We start from the raw sequence: 19,506 nt of genomic DNA, 5'->3' as shown, positions 1-19,506 counted from the left end.
ATATAACTCTTCTATGAAGTTCTGGTTATTTCATTGGCTTGTTTTGCTCAATGATCTTGCTTTATTTGTAGTTAGAATAGACAAACCTAGCATGCAGTGCAATTGAAAGCTACTTTGAAATCAGAAGCCTTTGAACTAAATAAAATGCCTGCCAAGATTTCAAAAAGCCTTGTGCATTGTAAGGTATAGTGGTACAGCTAATAGAGCTGCTGGCTTACAGTTTCAGCTACACCTGGGTTCGAACCTGACCTCTGGTGCTGCGTAGTTCACATGTTCTCTATAAGACTGCACATTTTCCTCCCAGTTTTCCAGTTTCCTCTCACATCAAGCACATATCATAAGAAAAAAGACCCGAGATTGGATAAGGATGATGAAAATCACATCAGTTTAAAGATTCCTAATTTTGGTTACTCTGAAAGGGAGAACATCCCAGCAGCTTTCCAAGAAAGTAGTAACTGGGGGAAAAAAAAAGAGGGTCCCTATAGAAAAGATATAATTGCACTTAGAAAAATGAACAAGGTAAAAGGTACCTTGTACCACTGCCAACACACCAATAGCTGGCAACTCTAAGCAAAGATAAGCTTTAAAGTAATATTTGTGGAAAAAACACAAAACGTGACTGCCCAATCTTGAGAGAAGAGGAGGATGAGAGGAAGTGTGAAACCTTACTGATAGGAAAACACAAGTAGTAGCTACTTTTGCTCACACTACTACAGCAAAATGTAGTTTAAAACAAGAAGCATAAGCTGTACCTTCTGAATAGATGGCCTTAAGTGCTACATGCAGTGAGATTCCAGACAGGCACATTACAAATCCCAACCAGTTTAAAACAGTCAGCTGGTCACCCATCAGATGGCTGGCAAGGACCAGTATGCAAACTTCCTGCAAGAGAACCACAAAGCTCTTTGGATTAGTACACAAAGATGTCCTTTATAATCACACATAAAGCACATTGTAAACACAAATGTATCCTCCACTCTTCCACACTGAACAGAGAAACTAAGAGTAGGCCACTTAGCCTTTCAAGCCTGCTCTAACATTCAATTTAGTGCCCTATTCCTACTTGCTCCCCATATCCTTCAAGCCCCAAAGAGCAACATTTAACTCCCTTAATATACTTAATGAATTGGCTTCAAATGATTTATGTGAAAAAGTATTCTTCAGGTTTATCACTCAGCAGAAATTTTCCTTATTTCAGTCTTAAATGACTTACCCTTATCCTTAAAATGTAAACCCTTTCCCTGACATCTCCACAATTAGGAACACGCTTCATTTGTGGTTTCTTCAGTCCATAAGACACAAGGAACAGAATTAGGCCATTTGACCCATCAACTCTGCTCCACCATTCAATCATGGCTGATCTTTTTCTCCCCTCCTCAGCCCACCTCCACAGGCTTCTCCCTATAATCTTTGATGCCATAGCCAATCAAGAACCTATCAAGCTCTGCCTTAGTACACCCAACGACCTGGTCTCCACAGCTGCCTGTGGTAACAAATACCACAAATTCACCACGCTCTGGTTAAATAAATTTCTCCGCATCTCTGTTTTAAATTAATGCCCCTCTATCCTGAAGCTTGCCCAAGACTCCCCACCATGGCAAACATCCTTTGCACAACTACTCTGTCTAGACCTTTCAAGATACGAAAGGTTTCAATGAGATCCCTGCTCTTATATTCTAGACCTCTTGAAATGAATGCTAACATTGCATTTGCGTTCCTCACCACCGACTCAACTCAAGTTAACCTTTAAGGTGTTCTGCACAAGGACTCCCAAGTCCCTTTACATCTCAGATTTTCTGATTTTCTCCCCATTTAGAAAGTAGTCTGCACATTTATTTCTTCTTCTAAAGTGCATAACCATGCATTTTCCAACATTGTATTTCATTTGTCACTTTCTTGCCCATTCTCCTAATCTGCCTAAGTCGTTCTGCAGACTTCCTGTTTCTTCAACACTACCTGCCCATCCACCAGTCTCCATATCATTTGCAAACTTGGCAACAAAGCCATCTATTCCATCATCTAAAACATTGATATACAGCATTAAAAGAAGTGGTCCCAACACTGACCCCTGTGGAACACCACTAGTCACTGGCAGCCAACCAGAAAAGGACCCTTTTATTCCCATTCGCTGCCTTCTACCAATCAACCAGTGCTCTAACTATGCTAGAAACTTCCCTGTGATACCATGGGGTCTTAACCTGATAAACAGCCTCATGTGTAGTGCCTTGTCAAATGCCTTCCGAAGGTCCAAATATACAACATCCACTGCATCCCCTTTATCTATCCTACTTTAATCTCCTCAAAGAATTCCAACAGGTTCACCAGGCAAGGAAACCATGCTGACTTTGGCCCATTTTATCATGTGGCTCCAAGCACCCCAAAACTCCATCCTTAACAATCGACCCCAAAATCTTCCCAAGCAGAGTTCAGGCTACTACTACTACTACATCGACTCAGGCACAATGACAGACTCCCCACTCCTCTCTCTCCCTCATCAGTGTGTTCAGTTCATCTACATTAGTCACGCCGCCATCTTCCAGGAGTGTGTTGACCATGACCTTGGGAGGGCACCCAGGGTTCATCCTCCCATGCTTGGGCTCCCATGTGATGACTAGGCTGGCAGGTAGCTCAGGGTGGTGTAGTCAGTGCCCTGCTAGTTGCAGTCTTCTCGCCTCGATCTCAGTAGTGAGCATCAGTAGGTCACCACAGAGCTCGACGTTCGTCACGTGCTGTTGCCAACTCACGTCAAGAGCCATCCGGAGCACTCGTGTATAGCAACCATCTAGTGACTTTCTCGTATTCTTGGTGAGTGTCCACGTCTCGCATCCGTATGTGAGAATGGACTCTATGACTGCTATGAAGATCCTCTTTTTGAGCCCTTTGGTCAGGTTTGAACTCCAGATTTCCTTCATGTCGTTCATAGCCCTCCACGCCAATAGCTTCTGTATCTTTACGTCCTTCTCCGAACTCATCATTCTTGACCCGACGTACTTGAAGTCTAAGACTTTCTTAATGGTATCATTCTTTACGTTCTTGAGAGTACCTTTGTCGCAGTTGAATGCCATGTACTCTGTCTTTTTAGCGTTTAGGTGAAGACCAACTTTATTGCACTCAATTTCTACTTTTGTCAGTAGCTGCTGTGCTTCCTCAATCTGGTCAGAGAGCAGGACTATGTCATCTGCAAAAAAAAAGGAAAAAAAAAATCGAGATCTGTGAGCGTAACTGGTCTGACCCTTTTGGTTCGTCCTGATTTTATGGTAAAACCAAGCTTGTCATGATCTTTGGTAGCTTGACATAGCGTAATCAAGGATGATTATAAAGATGTAGGGTGCCAGAGTGTCTCCTTGCAGCACACCAGCTAGGAGCTCAAACACTGCTGTTTCTCCATATGAAGATACAACTTTCACCATGGTCTCGGTATAGCTGGACTCTTACTCTCAGTATATGGTCTGGCACTCCGTAAGCTTTCAGGATCTTCAGCATCTTACCTAGGTGAATGGAGTTAAAAGCTTTGTGAAAATCGATGAAAGTAAGCACGACTGGTAAGTTTTTCTCCTTGATGATTCTACGGAGAGCAAGTATTTGCATTACTGTTGAGCGCTTCTACTGAAAACCATTCTGATTGAATCTTAGCTTAGGGTCAATGGCGGTGTGAATCCTGTTCAAGATCATCCAATTGTATAGCTTTGCTAAGATGCAGGTCAAACTGATACCGGGGTAGTTATCTGTTGTGAGGGATCCAGACTTGGATACAGGGATAATGTGTGAGAGTGACCACTGTTCTGGTTTGTCGCCTTTCATCAGTGCCGTATTACATATGTCCAGCAAGATGTCATCCAGGTCGCAGTTCTTAAGGACATCTGGTGGTATGCCATCTGGTCCAGTGCTCCTGGCCGATTTGAGTGCATATTTGGCTTTCTTCAGTTCTTCAATGGTGAATGGGCCGTCATTGATGTCCACTTGCGTTAGTATCGTAGGTATGTCCTCTTCTTCTTCCGTGATTGTTGGAGGGCTTCCCAGCAGGTTCTTGAAGTGGCCAATAGGCTAACTGGCCAATAATTTCTTTGCTACTGCCTTACTCCTTTCTTAAAGAGTGGAGTAACACTTGTAACTTTCCAGTCCTCTAGCACCATGCCAGAGTCTAATGACTTATGAAAGATCATTACTAATACATCCACAATCTCTACTGCTACCACTTTCAGAACACTAGAGTATAGTTCACCTGGTACCTTATGAGAATAGGTTGAGTGAATTTGGCCTTTTCTCCTTGGAGCGATGGAAGATGGGAGGTGACCTGATAGCAGCGTCTAAGATGTTGAGGGTTATTGATTGTGTGGATAACCAGAGGCTTTTTCCCAGGGCTGGAATGGCTAACACGAGGGGGCATCATTGGTGTTTGGAAATTAGTACCGAGGGGATGTCAGGGGCAAGTTTTTCCACACAGAGAGTGGTGGGTGCGAGGAACGCACTGCCAGCAGTTGCGGTGGAAGCTGATACAAGACAGTCTTTTAAGAGCTTCTTAGATAGGTACGTGGAGCTTAGAAAAATAGAGGGCTATGTGCTAGGGCAAGGGTGGGCAAATTTTTTGACTTGTGGGCCACAAAGGGTTCTAAAATTTGACAGGGGGGCCAGACCAGGAGCAGGTGGACGGAGTGCTTTGGTAATACACCTCATAAGAGAAAATAAAATATCATGGGATATGTAGAAAACATGTGCTTTAATTTCAATTGAAAATGAACAAATGCATTACAACAAAATATCTGTCTTTGAAGTCCCATGGTATTTGGCTATTTATTGAAATGACTTTTAAAACACTGAAAATTAAATGAATAAAATACAGCTTTTTAAAATAGTAACAGTTATTATTTTAAAGCACTGAAAATTCTGTTATCCTTCAAAATATTATCATCATCACTCTCCTCCTGACTGTCTTTATTTCAAAAACGGTAGGAGATGCAGGTCTACTTGTCCTGCTCCTTCTTATTCAATTGTCCCCTGTGCCAAAACTCAACAACGACCAGCACAAGGACAGAACAGTGACAGCGCGCCAGTATGCGGAGCGCGTTATTTGATCTGGAGCGCATTTTTTATTTTGAAAACGTACGTGCACCTGCGCACTACTCATGTCCATCACTTAACAGAAATGACATATAACATGTAAGGCTTATTGAAAAAAATATTTTCAAATGCATTTTTTACATAACACAACGAAGAAACTTATTTTCAATTTCAGTGGGAACAGTGTTGTTGGTCTCCCTTTTTAGCCAGCGCATCAAAGTCTGGATTTAGTTTTGTTGTGGCGATTCTCAGGATGGATCTGAGGTGTTGGTCAGTTAACTTGGATCTGTGGTTGGCTTTGTTGATGTTCAGGACGCTGAACGCCTGTTCACACAAATAGGTTGAGCCGAACAAAGAGTAAAGCGCAAATGTAGAGTAATACGCTGCACCTCAACAAAGGTCAATGTATATAGAGTGCGTCATCTATTGGGAAAACGCCAGAATGGCGGGGAAAAAACGTTAACAAGGTTTATTAATATAATTTCATCAAGTTCTGTGGGCCGGATTAAAAAGCTTAACGGGCCGCATATGGCCTGCGGGCCGTAGTTTGCCCATGCCTGTGCTAGGGAAAATCTAGGCAATCTCTAGAGTGGGTTACATAGTCGGCACAACTTTGTGGGCCAAAGGGCCTGTAATGTGCTGTAGATTTCTGTTTTATCTAGCACACTGCTAGTGTTTTCCACAGTGAAGGCTGATGTAAAATACTCATTTAGTTTCTCTGCCATCTCTTTGTCCCGTTATTGTTTTTCCAGCTTTATTTTCTAGCCATCCTAAATCCACTCTCATCTCTTATTTTTTTTATATACTTGAAAAAGCTTTTACTATCCACTTTGATATTGTTTGCTAGCTCACTTTCATATTTCATCTTTTCCCTCCTAACAATTCCTTTAGTTGCTCTCTGTAGGTTCTTAAAAGCTTCCCAATCCCCTATCTTCCCGCTAATTTTTGCTTTGTTGTACGCCCTCTCTTTTGCTTCTACATTAGCTTTGACTTCTTTTGTCAGCCACGGTTGTACAATTTTGTCATTTGACTATTTCTTCATTTTTGAATATATCTATCCTGCACCATTCTCATTTTTCCCAGAAACTCAGGCCACTGCAGCTCTGTCAGCATTTCCTTCCAATTTACTTTGGCCAACTCTTCTCTTATACCACTGTTATTTCCTTTACTTCACTGAAATACTGCTACTTCAGACTTTACTTTCTCCCTATCAAATTTCAAGCTGAACTCAATCATATTGTAATCACTGTGTCGTAAGGGCTCCTTTACCTTAAGCTCCCTAATCACCTCCAGTTTATTATATAACCAATCCAGTATAGCTAATCCCTTAGTAGGCTCAATGACAAACTGTTGTAAATAGTCATCTCGTAGGCATTCAACAAACTCACTCTTGAGATCCATTATCAACCTCATTTTCCCCAACTGACCTGCATGTTAAAATCTCCCATGACTATCGTAGCATTGCCCTTTTGACGCGCCTTTTCTGTGATCCACATCCCAGCTACTGTTGGTAGCATATAACTGCCATCAGGGTCCTTTTATCCTTGTAGTTTCTTAACTCAACCCACAAGGATTAAACATCTTCTGATCCTATGTTACATCTTGCTACTGATTTGATACCATTCTTTAGCAGCAGAGCCATGGCACCTCCTCTGCCTACCTTCTTATTCCTCCAATACATCCAATATTCCTCCAATATATCCATCTGGATAAAATTTCCCCACAGGATCTGGGCCAAGGATTGCAGTTTGCTTGGTTGCAGGTACAATTTGTAAGATTGCTGACAATTTTTTGCTTGAGAGTGGAAGAAACATAATCCAGAAGTGGAAACATTATTCAAAAAACCCCCGAGGGTCAATATATATCATTTACAAAAAGTTACTGAACAAAAATAGTCAGCATTGATCTGTTAAGGCAAGGCCATAACTAATGGCTGAATATTTAGTGATGGGGCCGATTGCCTAATAACAAGTCAGGCCAGTAAGTCTTTTGACAAGGAGACCTAGATTTAAGCAAGGCCTTTGGCAGGATGCTGCTTAGCAGACTGAAAAGAAAACTAAAAACACATACATGGAATCCAAGGCAAACTACAGTGGATAAGAAGTTGGCTCAAGAGGAAGCAGCAAAGGGCTCTGGCCAATTGATGAATAAGTAACTGGGACACTAGTTGCTGTGAGGTTGTTAGACTTTGCTTTCCAATCTCTATGTAAATATATAAATCCATGGAAGATTAGTAATTTTTCATGTCATTCAATCTGATTTCAACCTTTCTATTTCAAATTCTGAGCAACTCACTATATTTGTTAAAATGAAGAATCTGATAGAGAACTGTCGTCACCCTGTTTGGTGCATTTTCAATCAAAGAATTGCACTGTGTTAGTCAGAAACAGCGGAGTATCAGGTGCTAGCAAATCCAATCTCTCTCTGCTGCTGGACTTGCCAATGAATCCAGCACATACAAGACATTGTGGCCACTTAATTGAAGTCAGTCACCAAATTTCATTAAAGGGTTCAGGTGTTTTTTTTAATAATAAAAAAATTGAAAGTGTTCACTGAAATAGTATTTATGAAAAAGAGACAGACAGACATACTTTATTGATCCCGAGGGAAATTGGGTTTCGTTACAGTTGCACCAACTAAGAATAGTGTAGAAATATAGCAATATAAAACCATAAATAAGTAAATAATAATAAGTCAATTATTCCAAGTGGAAATAAGTCCAGGACCAGTCTATTAGCTCAGGGTGTCTGACACTCCGAGGGAGGAGTTGTAAAGTTTGATGGCCACAGGCAGGAATGACTTCCTATGACGCTCAGTGTTGCATCTCGGTGGAATGAGTCTCTGGCTGAACGTACTCCTGTGCCTAACCAGTACATTATGGAGTTTAAATATAAATTTAAATGTCTAAATATAAAGACGTCTAAAAGGAGTGAAAAAGAACCATGAACAGCAGTGAGTGGTCAAAGCCTGTCAGGCTGTACTGAGTGTATTGTTCGAGGGCAAGTTGCCTCTTGTATTGCCTTGTGTAAGGGCTGCTAAGAAAAAGTCTCCAAATGTGTCCTTTCCCCAGTTCATCACCAGCATGGCGGAAGACAGTAGCCTTGCATTTTTATTGCAGATTCCAATGCCTGCAATTCTTTGTCTGCATGGGCAGATATGGCCATGAAATTACAACAGTATTCTGTAAAAAGGTATGAAATTCAAGTGACTCACCTTAAAAATACCTGCGATGGATAGGGTCAAGCTGGATGTTTTAGAAACCAAAAGGAATTCAGAAAAGCAGAGTCCAAATGCTAGAAATCCTCCTCCAGCCAAAATATGTAACGTATGTAATAAAGTAGAGGTCTCATGGTAGCGAAATAGTTTCTCTGAAGCAGACAGGCTGAGTCCTTGTGAAAGAGAAGCCCATTGTTATATCATTTAGGGCCACCTAAGTTATTAATAATACAACTTCAATTGATTTATTTTAGAATTTTTTGTAATTTTGTAAGTTCGCAATGCACTCCTGAAAAACAAATTACACCTCAGTATAAAGTGATAATAACCCTGACTCAAAACATATTCAGAATTACCTGGCCTTGCAATACACATTATCAGACACCAATAAAGTCAGTTTGATCAGACTGTGCTTTTGTTCCCATTCCTCTTTAGCTTACACTCATTAGCATTCTTCTCTTTGTAAGCATGCTGTGGTGAATGGAATAACTTTATTTCCAAATTAATTTATTTATTTACAGATATAGCAGAGAACAGGCCCTTCCAAGTCCCCACCACCTTGCAAAAGCACCTATTTAACACTGGCCTAATTACAGGACAATTTACCATGATACTTAACCTACTAACCAGTACATCTTTGAACTGTGGGAGGGAACCTGAGCATCCAGATGGGACACACACGGTTCACAGGGAGAATGTACAAATTCCATACAGACAGCACCAGAGTTGAACTTTGAACTCCAGAAAGCACTGAGTGGTTATAACCATATAACCATAACAGCACAGAAACAGGCCATCTCGGCCCTCCTAGTCTGTGCCGAACTCTTAATCTCACCTAGTCCCACCTACCCGCACTCAGCCCATAACCCTCCACTCCTTTCCTGTCCGTATACCTATCCAATTTTACCTTAAATGACACAACTGAACTGGCCTCTACTACTTCTACAGGAAGCTCATTTCACACAGCTATCACTCTCTGAGTAAAGAAATACCCCCTCGTGCTTCCCTTAAACTTCTGCCCCCTAACTCTCAAATCATGTCCTCTCGTTTGAATCTCCCCTACTCTCAATGGAAACAGCCTATTCACATCAACTCTATCTATCCCTCTCAAAATTTTAAATACCTCGATCAAATCCCCCCTCAACCTTCTAATCTCCAATGAATAGAGACCTAACTTGTTCAACCTTTCTCTGTAACTTAAGTGCTGAAACCCAGGTAACATCCTAGTAAATCATCTCTGCACTCTCTCTAATTTATTGATATCTTTCCTATAATTCGGTGACCAGAACTGCACACAATATTCTAAATTTGGCCTTACCAATGCCTTGTACAATTTTAACGTTACATTCCAACTTCTGTACTCAATGCTTTGATTTATAAAGGCCAGCGTTCAAAAAGCCTTCTTCACCACCCTATCCACATGAGACTCCACCTTCAGGGAACTATGCACTGTTATTCCTAGATCTCTCTGTTCCTCTGCATTCCTCAATGCCCTACCATTTACCCTGTATGTTCTATTTGGATTATTCCTGCCAAAATGTAGAACCTCACACTTCTCAGCATTAAACTCCATCTGCCAACGTTCAGCCCATTCTTCTAACTGGCATAAATCTCCCTGCAAGCTTTGAAAACCCACCTCATTATCCACAACACCTCCTACCTTAGTATCATCGGCATACTTACTAATCCAATTTACCACCCCATCATCCAGATCATTTATGTATATTACAAACAACATTGGGCCCAAAACAGATCCCTGAGGCACCCCGCTAGTCACCGGCCTCCATCCTGATAAACAATTATCCACCACTACTCTCTGGCATCTCCCATCTAGCCACTGTTGAATCCATTTTATTACTCCAGCATTAATACCTAACGACTGAACCTTTTTAACTAACCTTCCATGTGGAACTTTGTCAAAGGTTTTGCTGAAGTCCATATAGACTACATCCACTGCCTTACCCTCGTCAACATTCCTCGTAACTTCTTCAAAAAATTCAATAAGGTTTGTCAACCATGACCTTCCACGCACAAATCCATGCTGGCTACTCCTAATCAGATCCCGTCTATCCAGATAATTATTAATACTATCTCTAAGAATACTTTCCATTAATTTACCCACCACTGATGTCAAACTGACAGGTCTATAATTGCTAGGCTTACTTCTAGAACCCTTTTTAAACAATGGAACCACATGAGCAATACGCCAATCCTCCGGCACAATCCCCGTTTCTAATGACATCTTAAAGATCTCCGTCAGAGCTCCTGCTATTTCTACACAAACTTCCCTCAAGGTCCTGGGGAATATCCTGTCAGGACCTAGAGATTTATCCACTTTTAAATTTCTTAAAAGCGCCAGTACTTCCACCTCTTTAATTGTCATAGGTTCCATAACGTCCTTACTTGTTTCCCACACCTTACACAATTCAATATCCTTCTCCTTAGTGAATACCGAAGAGAAGAAATCATTCAAAATCTCTCCCATCTCCCTCGGCTCCACACATAGCTGACCACTCTGATTCTCTAAGAGGCCAATTTTATCCCTCACTATCCCCTTGCTTTTAATATAACTGTAGAAACCTTTTGGATTTACTTTCATCTTATTTGCCAAACCAACCTCGTATTTTCTTTTAGCTTTTCTAATCTCTTTCTTAAGATTCCTTTTACATTCTTTATATTCCTTGAGCAATTCCATTACTCCATGCTGCCTATATCTATTGTAGACATCCCTCTTTTTCCGAACCAAATTTCTAATATCCCTTGAAAACCATGGTGCTTTCAAACCTTTAACCTTTCCTTTCAACCTAACAGGAACATAAAGATTCTGTACCCTCATAATTTCACCCTTAAATGACCTCCATTTCTCTATTACATCCTTTCCATAAAACAACTTGACCCAATCCACTCTCTCTAAATCCCTTCGCATCTCCTCAAAGTTAGCCTTTCTCCAATCAAAAATCTCAACTCTAGGTCCTGTCCTGTCCTGTCCTTCTCCATAATTATATTGAAGCTAATGCTATTGTGATCACTGGACCCGAAGTGCTCCCCAACACATAAATCTGTCAGCTGACCTATCACATTCCCTAACAGGAGATCCAACACTGCCCCATCTCTAGTCGGTACTTCTATGTATTGTTGCAAAAAACTATCCTGCACACATTTCACAAACTCTAAACCATCCAGCCCTTTTACAGAATGAGCTTCCCAGACTATGTGTGGAAAATTAAAATCCCCACAATCACCACCTTGTGTTTACTACAAATATCTGCTATCTCCTTACACATTTGCTCTTCCAATTCACGCTCCCCATTAGGTGGCCTATAATACACTCCTATCAGTGTTACTACACCCTTCCCATTCCTCAATTCCACCCAAATAGCCTCCCTAGAGGAGCTCTCTAATCTATCCTTCCAAAGCACCGCCATAAGATTTTCTCGGACAAGCAATGCAACTTGTCCTCCTCTGGCCCCTCCTACTCTATCACACCTGAAGCAACTAAATCCAGGAATATTTAGTTGCCAATCACACCCTTCCTGCAACCATGTTTCACTAATAGCTACAACATCATAATTCCAGGTATCAATCCACGCTTTAAGCTCATCCACCTTTCTTATAATGCTCCTCGCATTAAAATAGATACATTTAAGATACTCTCCACCCCCTCCTCTCTTTTCATCCCTAACAATGCATTCAAATTTATTATCCTTTTCTTTCTTCTCCCCTACATCTTCGGGCTGAGCGCATCCCTTCTCCATTGTGCAAACTGCTATGCCACCATTTCACCCATCTACAAGATTGCCTCAACTACCAGTCCTTGCAGCAAGTTCCACATCTCAGTCTCTCTCTGGGCAAAAAAGTCCTGAATTGTGGTGTTCCCCACAAGTTGAAATTCTCTTATCTGTCAAACTACTGCAGAAAATAGAAGGCAGGGATTTAAAAAACTGCGGCAATATTTCCTAATAATTTTGATAGTTTTGGTCTTGTTTTATTATCTTTGGCACCTATCCCAGGGCCTCCGTGGTGACCAGAACAGTACACAAATCTAGTATAATTGTGGTTATACACAAGTGCAGGTTCATTTCTCCAAAATCCATTTCATTGGTTGCCCGTCCCAGTAGGCTACATGTCAAAAATTAGCATTAAGGCAACAGAGATGATTCAGCACTGTACCAAGGAAGTGATGTGCTGCTACAGCCACGCACTATTAAAGAAAGAGCAGCCTGAATTTAGAATGAGGTGGCTGCCAACACAAAGCAGAACTCTGATAATCCAGCACCCTTAGGATTTTGGTGGTCTGGACCAATACATTTTCTGGATTATTGGACATTACTCTTATTGATACCAACACTTCAATCTATTGTACTGTGGCACAAATTCCAGTGAACTGAATGAATTTAAAGTGAGCAAGAAGTAAACAAGTTCTTCTGGTTGAGGCCACAAACCTACCCAAATTCTTGGCCCTCTGTACCACAACTATGTCTCCAGTGTCACAGTTGGATCTAGCTATGGTTACTCGTTCACATTCTGCACTAGCGATTGAGCCAGACACAAACTATCAATTGTATGTGGCTTACTGAAATTCTATTGCACACCAAAGAAAAAAAAAGATTTCAGAACAGAAAATACAAGAATCACCCAAGATACAGGTTTTGCAGAGAATCTGAAAGAAAAGGGAGGACAGGTTTATGAAAATCTAGAGTTTAGAGAATTAGGAGCCAAAGACAAGATCAACAGGCATTAAAATAAGTATTAAAACTGCTGGATGAAGTAGGAGAGTTAAGACTAAGCTCAACAGAAAATAAAACAAATAGTGACTGGTAATAGGACTTGTATCGTAATGTACATCAACATATTCAAACTATTGTCTAGTTTATAAAATTAAAATTTCACATGAAGGCTAACAAAGGAAAACTCACTCACAAAGGTATTGAAGGCACTGAATCATGAACAAGCAACACACACAAAATGCTGGTGGAACACAGCTGGCCAGGCAGCATCTATAGGGAGAAACACTGTCTAGATCCTTCGTCAGGACTAACTGAAAGGAATTCCACCAGCATTTTGTGTGTGTATAGATGCTGCCTGGCCTGCTGTGTTCCACCAGCATTTTGTGTGTTTTGCTTGAATTTCCAGCATCTGCAGATTTCCTCATGAGTCATGAACAAGAATCCTTTCAGACAAGGGTAAAGACTGTTGTGATCCATGCAACAGCTTGCACCTTCTGTACGTGTACACTTCATATGAATCTGGAGCCTACCATGGTGGAGAAAAGAATAGGAAATAACTGTGCTCTTGCACAGCATTCCTCTGCATTAATGGATTTTGTCCCCCAACTTTATCCCCACCCACAACCCTACCGAACAGCCTCTTTTGTCCAATTCTCCTCTGAACGCAAACTTTTTGATATTTTCAGAATTTTAAAAAATACTCTTACAGTCCATTAGTGCAATTCCAAACTTGCTTCAGAACTGATCGTTGTCCAAAAAAAGGTCCAAATTCTATGAAGACTTTCATATAATTATATGAAATTATACAGAATACCAGAAGATGCTTCTGTTCTATATCTCCAATTATTTACTTGATGGAAATTAAAACAATTAGTTTGCAATGGACAGTATTTTTTAAGGATATTTAATGTTTTGTATAAACATCAAGAACAGTTACTACCCCTCAACTGTCACGCTTTTGATCAAAAGAGGATAACTACATGCATTTAAGGACTCTTATCTTGTTATTACATGCTCTTTGTTTATTGCTATTTAGTTACTGTATATTTGTATTTGCATAGTTTGCTGTCCATTGATCCTATTTACAGTTACTGTCCTATAGATACCCAAAAATGCCTACAGAAAAAGAATCTCAGGGTGGTATGTGGTGACACACATGTAGTCTGACAATAAATTTTACTTTGACTTTGAAGTATCCTAAACACGTTACTACTTTTGGTACTTCAGGCCCAAACCAAATTATTTAGATATTTATACAACATGTAGTATATTGCAGACCAATAGAGCAGCTACAGGGTACCATATGCAATGATTGTAATGAAGTTTGTGATGTTCAAGATGTATAGAACACTGGTAAACACCCAAATCCCTGACCCACCTTCACTGGCCACAAACAATGGGAAAAGACTTATAAACATCAGAGGCTGGAGATGGTACATGGTGTCAATTGGATTCTGTAGACCTAAACAAAAATATAGTTATCATTTGCATGATGTCCTGTGGATAATTACAATAATGACATCAATTCCAATTTTAAACCACTGTAAATGTTACTTTTCAAATAGTCCAAATGAAGGTAAAAATGTTATGAAGAATAAAATGTTCTAAACATTGGCAATACACAGAGTTACAAAATTTATTATAAGCATCAGAAACAGGAGATCTGGTAAAAACAAACAAAAAACAAAATTTCTACATCCCTCTGCACCAAAGATATAAACACAGTGTCAACTACATCCATGCCAATTGGGTCAGGTAGGTGGCAATGTCTGAAACTAGATTACGCATTCATACCCTTGACATTGAACCTTGGTGTGAAATTATGAATCAGACTTAACAATAGAATAGTGGTTTTCTTTTTTAGTTGAACTATGTCATAAGCAATACATGAAATAATAACAAAAAAAACTGCCAGGATCAAAAATAAATCCAGCATTTAAGTTTTTACCATCCTGAAAGATCCAGCCTCTGCTGTGACAAGTATCCCAAGTTACTCCATTCCTGTCAGTCCTGGGACACGGATGAAATACTCATTGTCTTTGCTCAACTTTGTATGCACTTTGCAAAGTAATATTTAATAAATCTGTATAAGGGATACTCATCCTGCAAGTATTACTTACTTTCTTTCAGATTTTGCTTGAGGACAAGGTACTTAATTAGTATGATCTCATACGCATCTCTGTTTTCTGTAATTTCTACTGAAATTTTATAAAGGGTAGCTACGAAAAGAATTTAAAAGGTTGCAAAGGCACCTTGCATGGATCAGATTAAAAATAAGTGGAACATTTAACTATTTTATAAGTCCCTGGCTAAGATCTACTTGGACTGCCTGATAAGTTTGGGAAGATTACCTCTGGAAAAATAAGAGGATGTGGAGTGCAGATACTGGGCCCAAGGATTAAATCGTTAGGCCAGGTTAAACACATTAAAACAATATTCCCTGAAGTACAAAATTAAGGAATGAATTAATGTGACGTCTAACATGATTGTAAAATAAAGATGCTAGATTCACCATTGGGCAATCCAGGACAAGGGGAAATCTTAAAGTAAGTGATGGGCCATTCAGATGTTAGGAGGCACTAACTCAAAAGTAGAGAGCTTTAGAGCAGTTTATAAACAAATTGGATTAAATCTTAATAAATGGCAGAGCAGACTTGAGCAGCTGTGTTGTCTACACCAGCTTTTAATCTACATGTTCTATATATCAGTTGTATTAAATTCAATTGCTGAACAGGTTCAGTGGTTGAATGCCCCGTCTCTGTATTGCTTTACCATTCATCTTAAGTGCCTGTACTTGACATGGGAATTTGTTGTTAAACTCCTTCGGTGTTAAAGTGCCCTGGTAACATGCTCCATGACATTGCAAGTAATTTGGTGCACGTGTTGAGTATATAGCAGAGGTTGGCCACCAGAAACGCAGCACATTTGTAATATGTGATATGCTTTAACTTAAAAATCTCATCACGTACACTACCCTCCACCAAAAAAAAGTATGAAGATTACCGAGATCTGCCTTCTGGGTGAGAATCTGTGTCAGTGTCCATCGTATCCCACCGAGGAAGGATGCAATCAATACAAGAATAAATCCTTTTACGTTAAACTGGGTTGACTTGTATGTAAACATGAAGAGACCTCCAGCTATTAACAAGACAACTACTAAGAGCCATGATCTCTGTGAATATAAACAGCAATGCAGGAAACAGATTATTCAATAACTTACTGCAAATAACAGAATATATCTGTACTCATTAGGGTAGACAGACAATAAAAAGCTGTTGCTGGAAAACTCCCACCCGAAACGATACTTTCAGGCAGCAACTGAAATAGTTGAGGCAGCTGCAATAACGTCATTAAAAGACATTTGGATACGAATATGGATATAGAAGATTTAAAGGATACAGGCCAAACACAAAAAATGGGACTAACTTGGGTGGGCATGGGCCAGTTAGGCTGAAATATCATCTCTGTAATGTATCACTAGCTTGTCCATCTCCAGGTAGACTTGCTGGTACAGGCAACCATAATGACAACAACAAGATCTGGTGCATACATCGAGAAACAGGGTCAATGATATAGCTCAGTAAGTTTTAATTTACTTGTATTCCAATTTAAAGTTTCCAGACAGACTTTATTTTCATTTCAAGTTTTGACAATTTGTTTAATCAAGCATAATCAAGCAGACATGAAAATAAAATTAAGGGATTAGGAACTAGTGACTTTGGACAAGATATGCCAATTCAGCAATACTTTAAATTGACAAAAAGAAACCTGGCCAATAGGAACTACAAATTCCTTGGTCATTTGGTAGTAGTTTCCACCTTATGACATTACCAGTTAATAGTATATTTATTATTCTTTCATACTCAAGTCAGCCTAGTGCTCAAACAAATTCAATTTCAGCTGGTGCTCAACAAGAAAGACAAACAAACTGCACAATCACAAGCAAAAGGGACTGGCTTGTGTGAGTATGGACAAGTTGGGCTGAAAGGCCCATTTCCGTAAAATCTAATTAATTAGTCTGTAACTGATTGGTTTGCGAGAGACCAGGTTACAGGGAAAATATGTGGAGGAATGGGACTAATTAGAATGTTCCTAGGGCTGGCACAGACTCATTGGGCAGAACCTTCCTTCTCCATCATGAAGGAACAAATCAAATTATCCCAGCTTCGAAATCTGCAGATCAATGATGTTGAATAATATTGAGCTATTTACAAAAGTAATAACTGATCGTTTGCACTATTTCAATTAATTCTTCTTGGAACAAGAGCACAAAGCCACAAAAATGTGAGGGGTCATCAATCTTCAACTGTTACATTCTCTGTGGTGAAGGTACTCTACATTGCTGTTACACAAGAGTTCTGTAGTTTTGACACATTAACTTTAAGATGGACTGATGCTTGATGTCCATGTCAGGGTGGGGGGAGATGTTTCCACTGGCCTCATGTTCCTGGCATATCAATGTGCTCATTTAATCTACAAAATACTCAATAATTTTTTACCATTGTTTGATCATTACTGAACAGATGAATGTGAAACAAAAAGTGACCACAAGCTGAAATAAGGACCAAAGCAATTTCAGCTCTCATAAGGTGGGCAGGGGAGCAAGAATATGATGATGACTTTACACACAAGGAGAGGGGCGGGGGAATCAGAATTCCTACTACTGCTTGCTCTCTGGCAACACCTTTTATCTCTGGGAGCTCTGACTCCTACTGTGACAAATAAGCACCATCGAGTCTCACTTGCAGAAACTCTAGTGAGCTGCATGCTCCCACAGGACCTTACTACATTTCTCATTGGAGAAATGGTAATACTGAGTGCTTCACTTACACAATATCAATACAGCACTCCTGCTTGCCAACTGAGATACAGGACAATTGTACTACGCACACAAATCTACAATCAAATTAGAAGTTTTATTTCATTTGATCATGAGACACAAGAGAAGAATTAGGCTATTTGGCCTATCGAGTTTACTCCACCAATCAATCATGGCTGATCCTTTTTTTCCTCTCTCCTCAGCCCCACTGCTCAGTCTTCTCCTTATAACCTTTGATGCTGTGGCCAATCAAGAACCTATCAATCTCTGCCTTAAATACACGCAACAACCCGGCCTCCACAGCTGGCTGTGGTAACAAATTCCACAAATTTGCCACCCTCTAGCTAAAGAAATTTCTCTGAATCTCTGTTTTAAATGGATGCCCCTCTATACTGAGGTTGTGCCCTCTTGTCCTAGACTCTTCTACCATGGCAAACATCCTTTCCACATCTACTCTGTCTAGACCTTTCAGCATTTGAAAGGTTTCTATGAGATTCCTACTTGTATATTCTAGACCTCTTGAAATAAATGCTAACATTGCATTTGCCTTCCTCACCACCAACTCAACCTGCAAGTTAACCTTTAGGATGTTCTGCACAAGGACTCCCAAGTCCCCTTACATTTCATATTTTTAGATTTTTTTCCCCCATTCAGAAAGTATCTGCTCATTTATTTCTTCTACCAAAGAGCATGACTATGCATTTTCCAACACTGTGTTTCATTTGCCACTTTCTTGCTCATTCCCCTAATCCAAGTCCTTCTGTAGCTGTCCTGCTTCCTCAACACTATCTGCCCCTCCATCAATCTTTGTACCATCTGCAAACTTGGGAACAAATTCATCTATTCCATCATCTAAATCATTGACATAAAGCATAAAAAGAAACGGTCCTGACACTGACCTCTGCAGAACATCACTAGTCACTGGTAGCCAACCTGAAAAGGATCCTTTTATTCCCACTTGCAGCCACCCACCAATCAGCCAATGCTCTAACCACGTTAATAATGTTCCCTTAATAGCATGGGCTCTTAACTTGGTAAGCAGCCTCATGTGAGGCACCTTGTCAAAGGGCTTCTGAAAATCCAAATATAGAACATCCACTGCATCCCTTTTATCTATCCTACTTATCATCCCCTCAAAGAATTCCAACAGGTTTCCTTTCTTCCCCGCACAAAATGCCAATCAATCCTACCCCAGCTATTCCTCCTATTCTCTGAATGAGAGCTGAACTTGCACATAATTAAACCAGAAATCTTATGATTATTTTATACCTGGTGTACTTAACCGTTCAGTACTTAAAAGCTTTGAACCTACAGAGATGATGATATGTTCCTTCCCACTCATACTGCATAGCTCCTCTTCCCTAATTCACTGTTGCATATACAATTTAAGTTCAATATTTCAACAATCTCAGAACAGCAGAATACTATTTCTGTATCATCAAGAACCACAAACTTTTAAAAGGCTAAATCTGGCACAAGTCTCACAATTCCCGATACTTTACTGGGATTATTCAGATAACTTCAGTAATAGTTTTAAACCAGCAGCTGAGGTAGCAATGCTTACCAATTCCTCTAGCTTGAACATGACTGCAAAGAATAAAATAAATAAGACAGCAGTTGATTTTGTCATTGTATACCTAAAAGAAACAGCAGTGATTAGAAATGACGAAAGGAATGCAAATTAAT

The 19,506-nt window shown here is 40.0% G+C and overlaps 1 protein-coding gene across 5 annotated transcripts in view; it reads right to left on the bottom strand.

Annotated features, from left to right (window-relative positions):
- The window catches only part of slc35c2 (solute carrier family 35 member C2), a 54,546-nt gene that overhangs the window by 9,238 nt on the left and 25,802 nt on the right, over positions 1–19,506 (bottom strand). For 3 of the 5 annotated variants that reach the window (XM_059980345.1, XM_059980348.1, XM_059980349.1), the window contains exons 4-8: positions 19,385–19,457; positions 16,005–16,173; positions 14,380–14,463; positions 8,272–8,447; positions 753–882 (exon numbers count right to left, since the gene is read on the bottom strand). In XM_059980345.1, the coding sequence (XP_059836328.1) occupies positions 753–882; positions 8,272–8,447; positions 14,380–14,463; positions 16,005–16,173; positions 19,385–19,457 (632 nt within the window). Of the gene's footprint in view, positions 1–752; positions 883–3,188; positions 5,383–8,271; positions 8,448–14,379; positions 14,464–16,004; positions 16,174–19,384; positions 19,458–19,506 lie in introns of those variants that run through there. The other 2 variants (XM_059980347.1, XM_059980346.1) reach the window with 2 other exon arrangements.

Source organism: Hypanus sabinus, chromosome 9 (assembly GCF_030144855.1).
Source record: "Hypanus sabinus isolate sHypSab1 chromosome 9, sHypSab1.hap1, whole genome shotgun sequence".
In the NCBI taxonomy this organism is placed as follows: Eukaryota; Metazoa; Chordata; class Chondrichthyes; order Myliobatiformes; family Dasyatidae; genus Hypanus; species Hypanus sabinus.
Note: the sequence above shows the minus strand (reverse complement) of the source record. Positions and strands in the feature narration are given on the sequence as shown.